Below are 13,859 nucleotides of genomic sequence, written 5' to 3'. Positions count from 1 at the left end.
GAGCTCGTGATTAAAAGAGTTCTGTGACAAATCCTTTTATGCAGCAAAATAACTGGGCAGGGAGACTGCAATAAAATCCTAGTGTATCTCTTTAATATATTTGCATTTTTACCAGTAGGTACTTACTGATTTGGCTGCTTCTGCCTCCAGTCTGCTATGATCAGAGCTCCTTGCCCCTATTTTTATAGTTTTTTTTTTTTTAAAGGAACATTTACAGAATCCTTGGGTACAGAAGTATAGGAAGGGCTGAAAAACATGACTAGCTTAAGCTGATTCTGGGCAGAACCTCCTAGTTGGCCATTCTTTCCTGAGAAATAATGTTTTCTTCAGTCTTATATTTTTCATTGCTGTTTTGTTATATTTTCCAAAATTTCACCTGTTCACTTGATTTAATAAGCATTTTCATTTAAAGAAAAGGAAATATATATACAATGTATATTATATACAAGTATATTTTTTATATATAAATGTATATATATGTATAAAATGTGTGTTAAGAAGCTATCGGTCATTTACACCTTATTGTGAATTAGTCTTCTCGCATTGCTTTTGTGCGAGCCTCTAATGGAGATCAGCTAATTTCCGAGAATTATTTATTGGGAAGAGAAAGGAAAGATAAGTAGTTTTAGAGATGGAACACTGGGCGAAAGTAAACATGTACTTGGGGGCTTAGAGCAGCACGAGGGTACCGAGGATGAGATAGGAAGTAGAGAAGAGAATCCGATTGACAGAGAGGGACAGGACAGGGGAAAGAGCCCTCCACTTCCTTTTATAAGTTTATTTAGGTTCAGCCCTGAACAGAAAAGAAAAACTTAAACTCTTTTTCTTTTACATACCCATTCCTTCTGTATCATGTAGGCCTCAATTCCCAGGGCTCATGACTCAGGCTGATGTTTATAAATATTATAAATTAAATATCCTTTTGTGTACTCATCTGGCATCAGTTGTCATTTATAACATCTCTACAGGAAAATATAACATCTATCACATAAGCACACAATACGTGTTTCCGAGGGTTGTGAATAGAAGCCTGCCTGGATGGATGGGAGGCAGGAAATGCATACAGTCTCCAAACCAATTTTAAAATCAATTTTTCTGCCACAACCATTAATGAGTCAGGGAATGTCTATATTATATTGGCATGAAGTTGGGCACAGCCACAGTGAGATGTCCTAGCACAGCTTTGAATATTCATCTTTGTTTATGCCTTTGCTGGTACTGCCACCACAATATCAGTTGACATATAAATCACTGTATTTTGATTGCTCAAGTTTCTGGGTTTTCTACACTAGCTTTTTCTACCCAGATGATTCATTCTTTTGAACTTATGTCTTTAGTGTTTTTATTCCTTATCTTTCCATTTCTTGTTTGCTTTTCTCATCTCACTCCTATGAAGCCTCTGAAGTTCTATATAATCAGCACATTTTTCAGGCAAATTCCTCTACATATTTTAATTGCAAATTGTGCTGGGGAATTCTTCTCTCTCAAACACTGGAGGATTTTTTTGTGGAGATTGTTCTGTAGGCGTCTGTAATTATCAGTGGCTTTGTCCCATGCAAATTCCACTTGTATCTTAACACAAAGGAATGGCCATTGTTGGCAGCATAACCAGCTTCAGTCTTCTCCATCTAGTGAGTAGGAAGGAAATAAAATTCTAGTGAAACAATTTACAGAGAAAGAATTTTTTTTTCAGGAAACTGTCTATTATTATTATTTTTTATCTTTTTCAGCCTCTATTTGGATTTCTTTTTTCACATTTTCCTCTCTATTTTGTTTTTCATGTATCGTGTACTCTGTACAAATAATAGGCTTTATTTATTTACAACATATAAGTTGTTCAGATTTAGCATATTCTCTAACTTAGAAATTCAAATTTGAAGAGGCCATTTAAAATAAGTATTTGACTAGACTGTCGGTCTGATGCTGCAGTTTTCACGTTTGGATTTGTTGAATCCTCTCCTAACCAGCCTCTTCAATGACTCTCAGAGTTTAGTTATTAATTTCGTGAGCTCTTTCTTTAGTGTTGATAGAAGTATTATTCATTTATGAGAACTTGACTATTTCAGACATGAAAAAACTGAAACTAACAAGTCTTGTTTATATCTAGTACGTACTAGCAAGGAAAGGGAACTGGCCTGTTCTCAGTTGTCCTCAGAATAGCCAGGCTATGACTAATTGTAGTATCAGTGAAACTGCTGTGTCGGGCCCTTTTACCCTAAAGCATTATTTTTTCCAAGGAAACCCTATACAGCTTTATCTCAAAATGGAGATATTTCCAATGGGAATTCCTGCTTTTTTTCTGTCTTTTTCATTTTCTTTGATGAATTTGTTGAAAGTCAGTGGATATAAATTCTCTTCTTGAGGCTATCTCTAACTAAGCAAGATGGGATCTGAACAACTTACCAACCTCTTTCCTCAATTCTTTGACTATAAACTAGAGATAATAATTTTTGCTACCTATCCAACTTATAAAAGAGATGGAACAATCATTGATGGAAAGCCTTTGATATTCTTCTAAAGGATTAGAGGAAAAACTTAGAGTATCCTTCTTTTAATATTAAATTATACTTTAGTGATGAATTCCAAAGAGAATCCAGAGTAATAAGTGAATAATATTTTATTGAGCATCTATTATGCATTTAACTAGTCATTACCATTCAAAAGAACTGTATGATATGGTGCCATTAAATTGACAATCTCTTTGGGAAATAAGGCCAGCATACATAAGACCAAAAGAAAAAATATAAAAGATAGTATATAGTTTTTTTATATGAAGAACATATTAGAACAAAAAATAATTTTGAAACAAAAATCACCTCTATTTTCTTCCAATCTAGCACAATAACTATTTTTTATTTATTCAATAATACTTTCTGTCTCTCTATAATTTTGTAAAGGCTTTGTCATGAATAGAAGTAATAGTTAGGATTGGTCTGATTTATTTTATCAATTTTATTTGTTAAGTTATTTTGACCACCTACTGTATGCCAGGGAAAGTGCTAGGATACATTAGGAAGTGGCTGAAAATAAAATTCAACCAACAGAATAGGAATAGACCTGGAATGCCCAGTTTCCACTGTACAATTTTTCGTGATTCATTGGACATTATGTTAGTCCTTCTGAAGATGCTGTAGCTATCACCATCACCAGTGGAATGAACCACCCATTGTTTTTACGGCTTCTCACTTGACTGTTAAAGCTTAGATTACCATAAAATGGTGGTGGTGGTGGTGGTGGTGGTGGTGTTGTTTTTAATATGCTTTTTGGGGCTAAGATCTCTCCTTTGGTGTGTTCTTAGGAATACCATTAGTTTGCAGTGCATTTACAGGTACTACATAAATCGGTGGTGGTGGTGGTGGTGGTGGTGGTGTTTTTAATATGCTTTTTGGGGCTAAGATCTATCCTTTGGTGTGTTCTTAGGAATACCATTAGTTTGCAGTGCATTTACAGGTACTACATAAATAGTTACCCATAACAAATCACAGGGAAAGAAAGTTCATTCAAGCCGTGTCTTGCTAACTATATAAACCAGAGAGCTATTGAATTAGCTGCCTTGAAGTAATAAATTACACATAGTAAAGTTGTTATTAGTTTTATTAGCTCCTTTATCTCAAATTGCTATTGAATAGAAAATCCTGGTTTTACAATAAAGCAGCTTTCCCATTCCCTGCGTGCTAAAGTGATGATTATAAAACTAAAAAGGCATTTGTCTTCTTTAAATATTGACTTTCTATCAATTTTTTAAGACTCAATGCTATATTCATTATAGGCTTCCAGATACACATATATCAAATGAAAGTCTAAACCCCTTGTTTCTATTTTTCTTTACCAGTACTACAGCAATTTATTGTATTGTGCTCTGTTTTTTAAAATCCAGTAGGGGGAGAATTTTAGTGTGTGTGTTTCTGTGTGTAAAGTACCGTGCAGTCTACAAAGTGCTTTTACATGCAATCTCATTTGTTTCTCATAATAACTTTTGATGTGTATAGTTATTTTCCTGTTATAGGCGATACCATATCCTATATTTGGATTTCTTTTTTCACATTTTCCTCTCTATTTTGTTTTTCATGTATCGTGTACTCTGTACAAATAATAGGCTTTATTTATTTACAACATATAAGTTGTTCAGATTTAGCATATTCTCTAACTTAGAAATTCAAATTTGAAGAGGCCATTTAAAATAAGTATTTTACTAGACTGTCGGTCTGATGCTGCAGTTTTCACGTTTGGATTTGTTGAATCCTCTCCTAACCAGCCTCTTCAATGACTCTCAGAGTTTAGTTATTAATTTCGTGAGCTCTTTCTTTAGTGTTGATAGAAGTATTATTCATTTATGAGAACTTGACTATTTCAGACATGAAAAAACTGAAACTAACAAGTCTTGTTTATATCTAGTACGTACTAGCAAGGAAAGGGAACTGGCCTGTTCTCAGTTGTCCTCAGAATAGCCAGGCTATGACTAATTGTAGTATCAGTGAAACTGCTGTGTCGGGCCCTTTTACCCTAAAGCATTATTTTTTCCAAGGAAACCCTATACAGCTTTATCTCAAAATGGAGATATTTCCAATGGGAATTCCTGCTTTTTTTCTGTCTTTTTCATTTTCTTTGATGAATTTGTTGAAAGTCAGTGGATATAAATTCTCTTCTTGAGGCTATCTCTAACTAAGCAAGATGGGATCTGAACAACTTACCAACCTCTTTCCTCAATTCTTTGACTATAAACTAGAGATAATAATTTTTGCTACCTATCCAACTTATAAAAGAGATGGAACAATCATTGATGGAAAGCCTTTGATATTCTTCTAAAGGATTAGAGGAAAAACTTAGAGTATCCTTCTTTTAATATTAAATTATACTTTAGTGATGAATTCCAAAGAGAATCCAGAGTAATAAGTGAATAATATTTTATTGAGCATCTATTATGCATTTAACTAGTCATTACCATTCAAAAGAACTGTATGATATGGTGCCATTAAATTGACAATCTCTTTGGGAAATAAGGCCAGCATACATAAGACCAAAAGAAAAAATATAAAAGATAGTATATAGTTTTTTTATATGAAGAACATATTAGAACAAAAAATAATTTTGAAGCCTTGTTTGTGGAGAAAGCACTAATGTTCAGTAGCCTAATATAAACTGTAACATCTGTCCTCTTTGTAGCACTCTGAGGTTTCCAAAGAACTGTCAATCAGGATAGGTGGTAATGATGATGGTGGTGGTATCCCTATTGAATAGATTAGGAAAATAGTGTTTAAGAGATTAAGTGATTTAACTACTTAGTGGCAGAGTTGCTACTCAAGACCAGTATTCTTAACACTTGATATACCTATATTGGAAAAGGACAATTTATCTAGCTATCCTAACTGGGTATGCTATCCAGTATCCATTGTTTTGATTCTGTATTCATCAAGAAACTTTCTGGTCTAAAAATATGGACTCCTGAGTGGTCTTAACCCATGAAGAAGTCAGTGTTCTGTAAAGACAACCAATATCACTTGTCATTCTCTTTCTCTAAATGGTTAATATGAAAACTAAGTATTTAGCATTCTGATATGTAAATGGGCAACTTGTGAGCTTGTTTAACATTAACCAGTTCTTTGGTTCCTGATCATCTCTGGTTTAAACAGATGTTTCCTAACCTGAGCAACTAACCGTCAAGTTATGCTTCCTTTATCCCATTCTATCAGTTCATAATTTGGTACCTAACAGAGTTTGGAGCACTGCACAAATTAACAATTTTAAGGCCTTGGCTTTCTTTAGAGGGAGAAAAAGGACTGTTCTTGGATGTGATACATACAAATTTCTATTCAGAATAGCTCGTTCTTATACAAATGTGTATTCTCTTTCCCCACCCCTAGCTTTGGCATTAATAAAATGTTACTTAAAGCTGAGAACACTTATTAGAAAACGGGGGGATCACAGTTATGTCTTCTAAGAATAGCTCTTTTTGTAAAACATAAGTGGGACATACTAATAACTATTTCTGATGCAGGTTCAGTCACCTGTGGACTCTGCCACAATGTCTCCAGTAGAGAGGACAGCAGCCTGGGTACTGAACAATGGGCAATATGAAGAGGATGTGGAAGAAACTGAGCAAAATCAAGATGAAGCCAAGCATGCTGAAAAGGTAGAACCTAATTTGTCTTATTAGCTTATTGCCTCCACTAGCAATAGGCCACTCTTGTCTAGCCAAGAACATGATCCACCCTATTCCTCTTATCATATACATATCTGTGGATAATATAGGTCAGTGGTACATGTATGTCTACATATATGGAAAATGTTCGTCATGCTGGGGGGGTAGTTTAGCTATAATTTTTTTTTTTGTAGATTCTGTAAAGGACACTCTGTTCATTTCTAGTCATTTTAGTTGAATATCATCATATACATATCTGTGGATAATATAGGTCAGTGGTACAAGTATGTCTACATATATGGAAAATGTTCGTCATGCTGGGGGGGTAGTTTAGCTATAATTTTTTTTTTGTAGATTCTGTAAAGGACACTCTGTTCATTTCTAGTCATTTTAGTTGAATATTTAGTGTTTCTGTAAACTGGTTGTTAGTCTTTAACCAAGGCCAAAATTACCTTAGGACTAGACATCCTTTCTTTATCATGATAACAATATGGTTTCAGTTTTGGGGTTTTGTTTTTGGTTTTTTGCCTTTTCTGGTTAAAGAATGTCTAGCTCTATAGATAATTCTTAAAAGGATATTATCTATTGCTTGGCATTTGGCTTTTTAAAGAAAAGTTGACATGAGATAAAAAGGATTATCAAACAAGAACCTTGATATCATATATAGCACTATCACATTTAATTGGCAACCAGACAATTAGTGTCTTCTTACTTATCAGCATGATCCTAAACTATGTTTATTAATGCAGTCTACCTCTTCAGAACTGGCATTAAAACTCTCACCCTTGACCTTCTGGATTAACAAGTGTAGTTTAGAACCATGTTGGGTAAGTAGTAGCTAGTTGACTGGTTGTTACATGAGATAATATTGTGTGTAAATAAACTGCATTTTACAAAGCACTATACAGATTTATCATTGATTACTAATGAATGTAAGTAGACCATCCATAAGAAAGTTTATACTTTTCAATCACCTGGAAATTTGGCATTCTAGTATACTAAAACTGCAACCACAACTTTGCTATAAGAAAGGGCCATGTAACCAATTGAATTACTGAATTTATATCAAGCTTCTTAGTAGCACACAGGCATATATGTTCCAGCAAGCGGTACCCCATTCGGCAGATGAAAATGGCACATCATGAAAATGGGCCAAGAGGCAATATTAATAAACCCTAGAGAACATGTAGGCCTTTGCTTAGTGCTTGTGACCTGAATAGTTTACACTTTTATAGTTAGGAAAAAAGCAGCAATAGCCCACCCTGCCATAAAATTCTATGTATTGATTTAGTGGCTTAACATTATAAAAACGTTGCTTGTGCTCCAAAGGACTGGTTCTAGTAAAGCGAAGGAATGACACTCTGATGAGCCAAGATATGTCAGAGATCTACAGTACAGATGATGATACAGAAATCTTCTCTCTTATAGACAAGAGGGCTTTTGGTTTAAGTGACCTGTCAGGCTTCACAGTTTTAATCTTTTTTCCCCCTCCTATTTGATACCATCACAGATTGGATATGGCTTGCAGCAATTGGTAGTTTAATGTGGAGAAAGGTACATAAATATGTAGAATTTGGAATGCAAAGTTAAGGTTTAAAATGTAATTTTGGAGGGCAAAGCTCCATTAACATTTGTGCCAGCTGATAATTTTAAAGAACACTAGCAGCAGCATAGGGAATGGCAGCTCAGGCATTATCTAGCTACAGTGCCTAGAGTTTCATTGTTAAAAAGTAAATCGCTAATTCCTAAAACCATCGTAACTCTAGATTTTCTCTCCTTGTCTTTGGTGCCTTTTCTCCTCTGCTCTAGTATGAACAAGAAATTACTAAACTGAAGGAGCGCCTGAGAGTGTCCAGCCGGCGGCTGGAGGAGTATGAACGCCGGTTGCTGGTGCAGGAGCAGCAGATGCAGAAGCTGCTGCTGGAATACAAGGCCCGGCTGGAGGACAGCGAGGAGCGGCTCCGCAGACAGCAGGAAGAGAAAGACTGCCAGATGAAAAGCATCATCAGCAGGTTAGAGGACCACCTGGTGGCAGGCGTGGGCTAGATGGGGGTACAAAGAGGTGGGGAGGTGATGCAAAGAGTCTTAAAGGAATGGCAACAAAAGCCATTTTCAACCCTGTGGATACTCTGTGGTACTCAGTACAAATGTGGTGATTGACTATATCTCTTCAAATATCCTAATATGAGACCTAGGGCACTTCCTTTGAAAATAAAGGTAGGCTGTTTTCCTTTAACCATAACAATGAGAAAAATAGTAAAAACTTAGTGGCTCACTTGAGAAGTCTTAGAGAAGGACTAGGTTTAAAAAATCTAAATTTCCAATGTCCAAGCCTAACTTAGTTTTTCAAAACAAGTCCAGAAACATGGAAAGGAGTTTCACTGAATATCTTTATGGCCAGAGGACAGAGAGAGAGTGTCACAGATGCCAAGGGAAAATAAGGAGTGTTCAGTTTTACCAAGTACTTACATAGTACTTACTGTGGGTCAGGCACTTTTCTAAGCGCTTTACAAATAATACTTTGTTTATCCTTTCTCACAACCTCTGAGATAGGCATTATTATTATTCTCGTTTTACAAATAAACAGACAGCAGATTCATTAAGTCTCTTGCCCAAGGTCACATAGTTAATGGTGCAGCAAGATTTGAACCCAGACAGTCAGGCTCCAGAGTCCATGCTCATTACCACATGCTTCAATATTGTCAAGTGCTATGGACAGGTCAAATAAATGGAGGACAAAAAAGGTTTTTTGTTTTGATAATATGGACGTAATTGGCAGTCTTACTGAAAGTCATTTAAATATAGCTACAGAGTTAAATATCAGTGGGTAAAGATATGAATGATGGATGAGAAAGAAACTAGACCTACCAAGTATAAAGTACTCCTTGAGGATACTTAGCTGTGCAAGGAAAGAAAGGTAGGACAGTGGTTACAGGTTAACTCGACATTAAGAAAGGGTTGTTTTTTTGTTGGTTGGTTTGATACTCTAAGGTGAAATAAGTTGTGCTGAGGGAAGGATCTGATAGAGGAGAGGGAGAAAATGATTATGGTAATACTGTTTCAAAGGAGATGAAACTGCATGGGATCTGGTCACAGAGAAATCAACCTTGCATGTCTTCTTCCAAGGTGGGAGAGAAGAAAGATGTTTGCAGGCCTTTTATTAGGAAGGACTGGAAATATTGAACTATAATGAGTTTTGAGTTTCTTGTTCTCTACATTACCTAGCCCTCTCTTTGAAAATATTGACATTTCCTTCCTGCTACATTCTAGGCTAATGGCTGTAGAAGAGGAATTGAAGAAGGATCATGCTGAGATGCAAGCAGTTATTGATGCAAAGCAGAAAATAATCGACGCACAGGTAAGCAGGCTCTGAATCTAGTAGAAGGCACTTGTTCACAATAACTGTTATTTCCTGACTTCCCACCCTTGCAAATGCCAAGGCAGGTACTGGAAAATGGGTCATTGAAACGTTCTCGACATTACCTTTTGAAAATTAAATGAGTTTCTGTGTGACCTCCATTACTTTTTTTTTCTTTCACTGGTGACAAGTCTGTTAACCCAGCAAAGTAATAGTGTGCTTAGTGCAGTTGCTTGACAAATCTCTACTTAGTGCATGATGGAGTTTGCTTCTTTCCTTATGTAAAGGAGGGCATTCTCCAAGGGGATGATGGAGAAAAGTGCACTGCATGTGTCTGGCTTGTGACCTCCACTGACCATTGCTTGGCTGTGCTGTTGACGGTCTTGTCAGTCACGTCCACTGCCATCAACCTCTAGCCCCAGGCAGTAATAGAATTGTAGGGGAAAGATAAGGTGGTAAAATGTACCTTTTCTCGTTAATCTTTTGATTCAGGGTTTGGAATTGCTGCTTGGAATGTGCTTGGCTGCCCTTCTTTGTTGGTACTGTGCTTAGAGAGCCTCTTTTGATAAAACATAAAAAAAGGAAAAGCAGATGAAATCAGAACCTATGCCTCCACTCACCATAGCTTACACCTGTGACACCAATGGGATGGTGGCTGCCAGGAGCACCTCACAGGGACACATCAATTATCACAGGAAGCAGGAAATGTTTCTAACTCCTTTTCATTTTATCAATGCAAAAAATATATTTGTATTTCTCAGAGTGAAACAAATAATAAAATGCAGGTGCAGTTTTGTAGCACCTCCCTGAAGACAACCCAGCCAGGTTTGCATTTCTCACCCCTAAGCCATGAAATAAAAATGAGACTAAGGACTTTATGCATAGATGTTCTGCTCTCTTCTCTACGTATCAGCCAGCAGTCCGTATATGTTAGAGCCCCCAGTATCCTTAAACATGCTCTTAACAGTCTAGTTTCCTTACAGGGTCAATGTGGGATGGGGTTTATTTTTCAAAGGAATTGGGATTGAAGCTGGAAGCATAGCCATGGGAAGAATGCTTCATGGGCCTCATACTCCTTCAAACACACTAGACATGGAGGTTGGGTGTGGGTTGTGATGCTCTCTTATCAGAATAGCTCCCCCAAATATTTTGGATTCTTGAACTCTGTAGTTTCTGGACATTTAGACCTGCTAAGAACCAAAAGAAAGGTCTGTTGTAATTATCTTACGTAGTCCTTTTTAAAAAACCTTTCTAGGTATCCTCAAGGTGGGTGAGGGAAGGACGGTAGAGACAAAGCCATCTTGCTATACATACTATAAAAATTCATCCCAGAGGGCTGGCCCCGTGGCTCACTCAGGAGAGTGCGGCGCTGGTAGCGCCGAGGCCTTGGGTTTGGATCCTATATAGGGATGGCTGGTGTGCTCACTGGCTGAGCGTGGTGCAGGCAACACCGTGCCCGAGGGTTGCGATCCCCTTACCGGTCAAAAAAAAAAAAAAAAAAAAAAAATTCATCCCAGAGGCTTAGGAGAAACAAACCTGGATAAAGAAAGCGATTTAGTCTGGAAATCTAGTGTTAAGTTTTCACTTTTGGAATTTCAATATAGCAATATAAAGCAGGGAGAGTTCTATTAATAATCACACCAGGAGAAATTTTAGTACTAAATAAGATAAGACAGACCTTGTTAATAATTTCAGCTGATCTAAGACTATCAGTCTTAAGTAGAGGGAGCTTGAGTGTGTCACAGTCATGGCTCTGTGCTGACAAGACAGCCTCATCATTAGCTCCTGAAGATTTCTACCCCACCCCGCCCCTATTTTGACATCTAGGGCAAGATGACTGACTGGATATGAAGCAGAAATCATAGTCATAGAAGATGAAAGCCAGAGAGGGAATCTGATGTATCAGGGCTCAAAAGCTCTGGAAAGCAAGGACCTTCTCTCAGCTAACCAGGAGAGTATCACTGTGCAGGAATGGGAGAAATGTTATCCTCAAAGCTACAGCCAGTATCAGACTTGCAGTCTGGCTAAACTAGTTAACGTTTTGAGTCCATACGTCAAGGCAGCGATTTTCACATGGTTTGGTTCCCTGGACTATTTTGATGGAACCAAAGCGACTTTCCTTAGATCAATATCCAGCTGCTCCTACTGACCACTCAACAACAAGGACCACTCTCAACTAATAGGTCACATCATGCTGGGTTTGGTTAAACATAATAAATTATCTACCTAAATGTGGGCATTACTGTATAATAAATTATTCTTACAGACACCCGCTAAAGAGTACTTCGAGAATCCACTAGACGACATTTTGAAAACCATTGCACCAGGCATAGCACAAGTCATAAACACTAAAGATAGTCTAAATAAAATGATAGAGTCCTTAAAAGAAAGGTTTCTCAACTCCAGCTGTTAGCTTACTAATACATTAAGATCTTATTATAGCAAAAGATTTTGAACATCCTTTGGCATCCTTTGTAATGAATGACTTTTTATATTAGATCCTTTCTTTTGTAAGGATAAATCTTACCTCTTAAGGGTTTGATAGAGCAGAGCAGCCCTTCTGGCATCATTAAATAGAAGGAAGACATGTTTGGGAGTGAAAGCTTCCCAGAGATGTAACCATACATCCTGACATGTGCTTTGGTGCTACTGGTAGCAAATAATATTTCTGAATGAATACAGTTGCTTTCCTTATGCTAGAGTTGAACCCAACACTTCTCACAACACTGTCAGCCAGGTGCCTGTTGAACCGGTTTTCATCTCTCTCAGCAGCCCTGTGCTCTCACAGGAAAGGCTTGTCCCTGTATTCAACCTCTCTCTCTCCTTGAGTCAGTTCATGCTACAGGGCACAGGCCTCAACACTTCTCACAACACTGTCAGCCAGGTGCCTGTTGAACCGGTTTTCATCTCTCTCAGCAGCCCTGTGCTCTCACAGGAAAAGCTTGTCCCTGTATTCAACCTCTCTCTCTCCTTGAGTCAGTTCATGCTACAGGGCACAGGCCTGCGTCAGCCGCTTTCTAACTGGAACTGCGTAAGGATGAGCACTCCATTTGGTGAGTGGCAGGATCACCTGTTCTGGACCTTGTAGCTTGGACAGGGGATCCTAATGATGGTACTAAGGATCCATGGTCTGATCCAGGGAATATACCGCCTTTAACCCCCAAGCGTGAGAGACACTGTGACTCCCAGGATTTCTCCATGTGAGTGGGATGGAGAACAGAGAAGGGCTTCCTCCCAGGAGAAGCAAAGCCTCTGCCTAGTTACTGTTGCAAGTGATATCTCCGCTGTGTTAAATTACAGGTCATAAATGGAGATGAAATTATTCAAACAGGCAAGTAAACCTGTCCGTTCTCTAGCTGAGCAGTTCCCAGCCCTGGCCCAGTGTGCTGGCCTCCTACACATTCCAGCTCCTGCTGCTCCCCACCTTGAACCCACCCTGTCAGGCATGGACTAGATCGCTTTGCCTTCCAGTCCAGGCAGAACTGAAATGTCAGAGCTCTTTGCCAACTGAACCTGACTTTCGAAAGTCCCTATTTGATTTTTTTCTTTTACTTTTCATTTTATTTTGAGAGGTTGGCAGTGGGGGAGATTACAAAGGCAGTCTCTCTACTTGGAAACTTTCAGCCATCTAGTAGGGAGGTTGCTTGGCTTCAGTTGTTACCTTTGTAGGCAGTAAATAATTACAATCATTCTTAGCCTTCTTTTTGACCCTTTAAGAATTAAATAAGTTTTCATGTATGACTGATTTTTTGGGGTGAACCCTGGAAAACCCTGCTTTCCTTAGTATTGGGGCCTTATAATTTAACCCAATACTGAAGTTTCTTTTCTTTTTTAATCATTTCAAGAAATTCCTAGTTGATCTGTTTAGAGATCATTCCTAACCACAGGGATGGGGTGTATCATATTTGGCTCCTACCTCTTGTTTTTAGTAACCACTAGCCAGTCCTTACTGGCTTTTAAAAAATGTATGTGCTTGTTATCTCAGTAATCTCCATGGACTAAATTTTTTTTAAAAATCAGCAGATCTTTTTTTCTTTGAGTTTTGCTTACCCTTAAAATTGGTTATCTTCCCAAAATAAAAAGCATCTTATACCAGATTATACTAGAGGTGTGTTAATAATGCTGATTTTATATATCTTACCACCTGAGTTCTCCATCAGGGATAGGAAGACTTTTTTTAAGTGATAATAACAAGCATGAGCTTTTTTTTTTTTTTTCTAAGTACTTCTGAAACTATGACTACCAGCACTACTGCCATACAGATCTCCCCAGCAAAGCAGGAGATAAGAGGAAAGCATTACTGGATGCTGTAGTTGTATGTGGTTTTACCTAGATTTTCCTCCAGGGCAGTGTCTGCACTGT

The 13,859-nt window shown here is 37.7% G+C and overlaps 1 protein-coding gene across 1 annotated transcript in view; it reads left to right on the top strand.

Moving 5' to 3' along the window:
- RASAL2 (RAS protein activator like 2) overlaps positions 1-12,836 on the top strand; it is a 105,727-nt gene extending 92,891 nt beyond the window's left edge. The window contains exons 14-17 of the mRNA XM_008571818.1: positions 5,996-6,130; positions 7,949-8,151; positions 9,410-9,497; positions 12,798-12,836. Of these exons, the coding sequence (XP_008570040.1) occupies positions 5,996-6,130; positions 7,949-8,151; positions 9,410-9,497; positions 12,798-12,836 (465 nt within the window). The remainder of the gene's footprint in view (positions 1-5,995; positions 6,131-7,948; positions 8,152-9,409; positions 9,498-12,797) is intronic.
- The last annotated feature ends 1,023 nt before the right edge of the window (positions 12,837-13,859 follow it).

Source organism: Galeopterus variegatus, unplaced genomic scaffold (assembly GCF_000696425.1).
Source record: "Galeopterus variegatus unplaced genomic scaffold, G_variegatus-3.0.2 Scaffold724, whole genome shotgun sequence".
NCBI classification, from domain to species: domain Eukaryota; kingdom Metazoa; phylum Chordata; class Mammalia; order Dermoptera; family Cynocephalidae; genus Galeopterus; species Galeopterus variegatus.
Note: the sequence above shows the minus strand (reverse complement) of the source record. Positions and strands in the feature narration are given on the sequence as shown.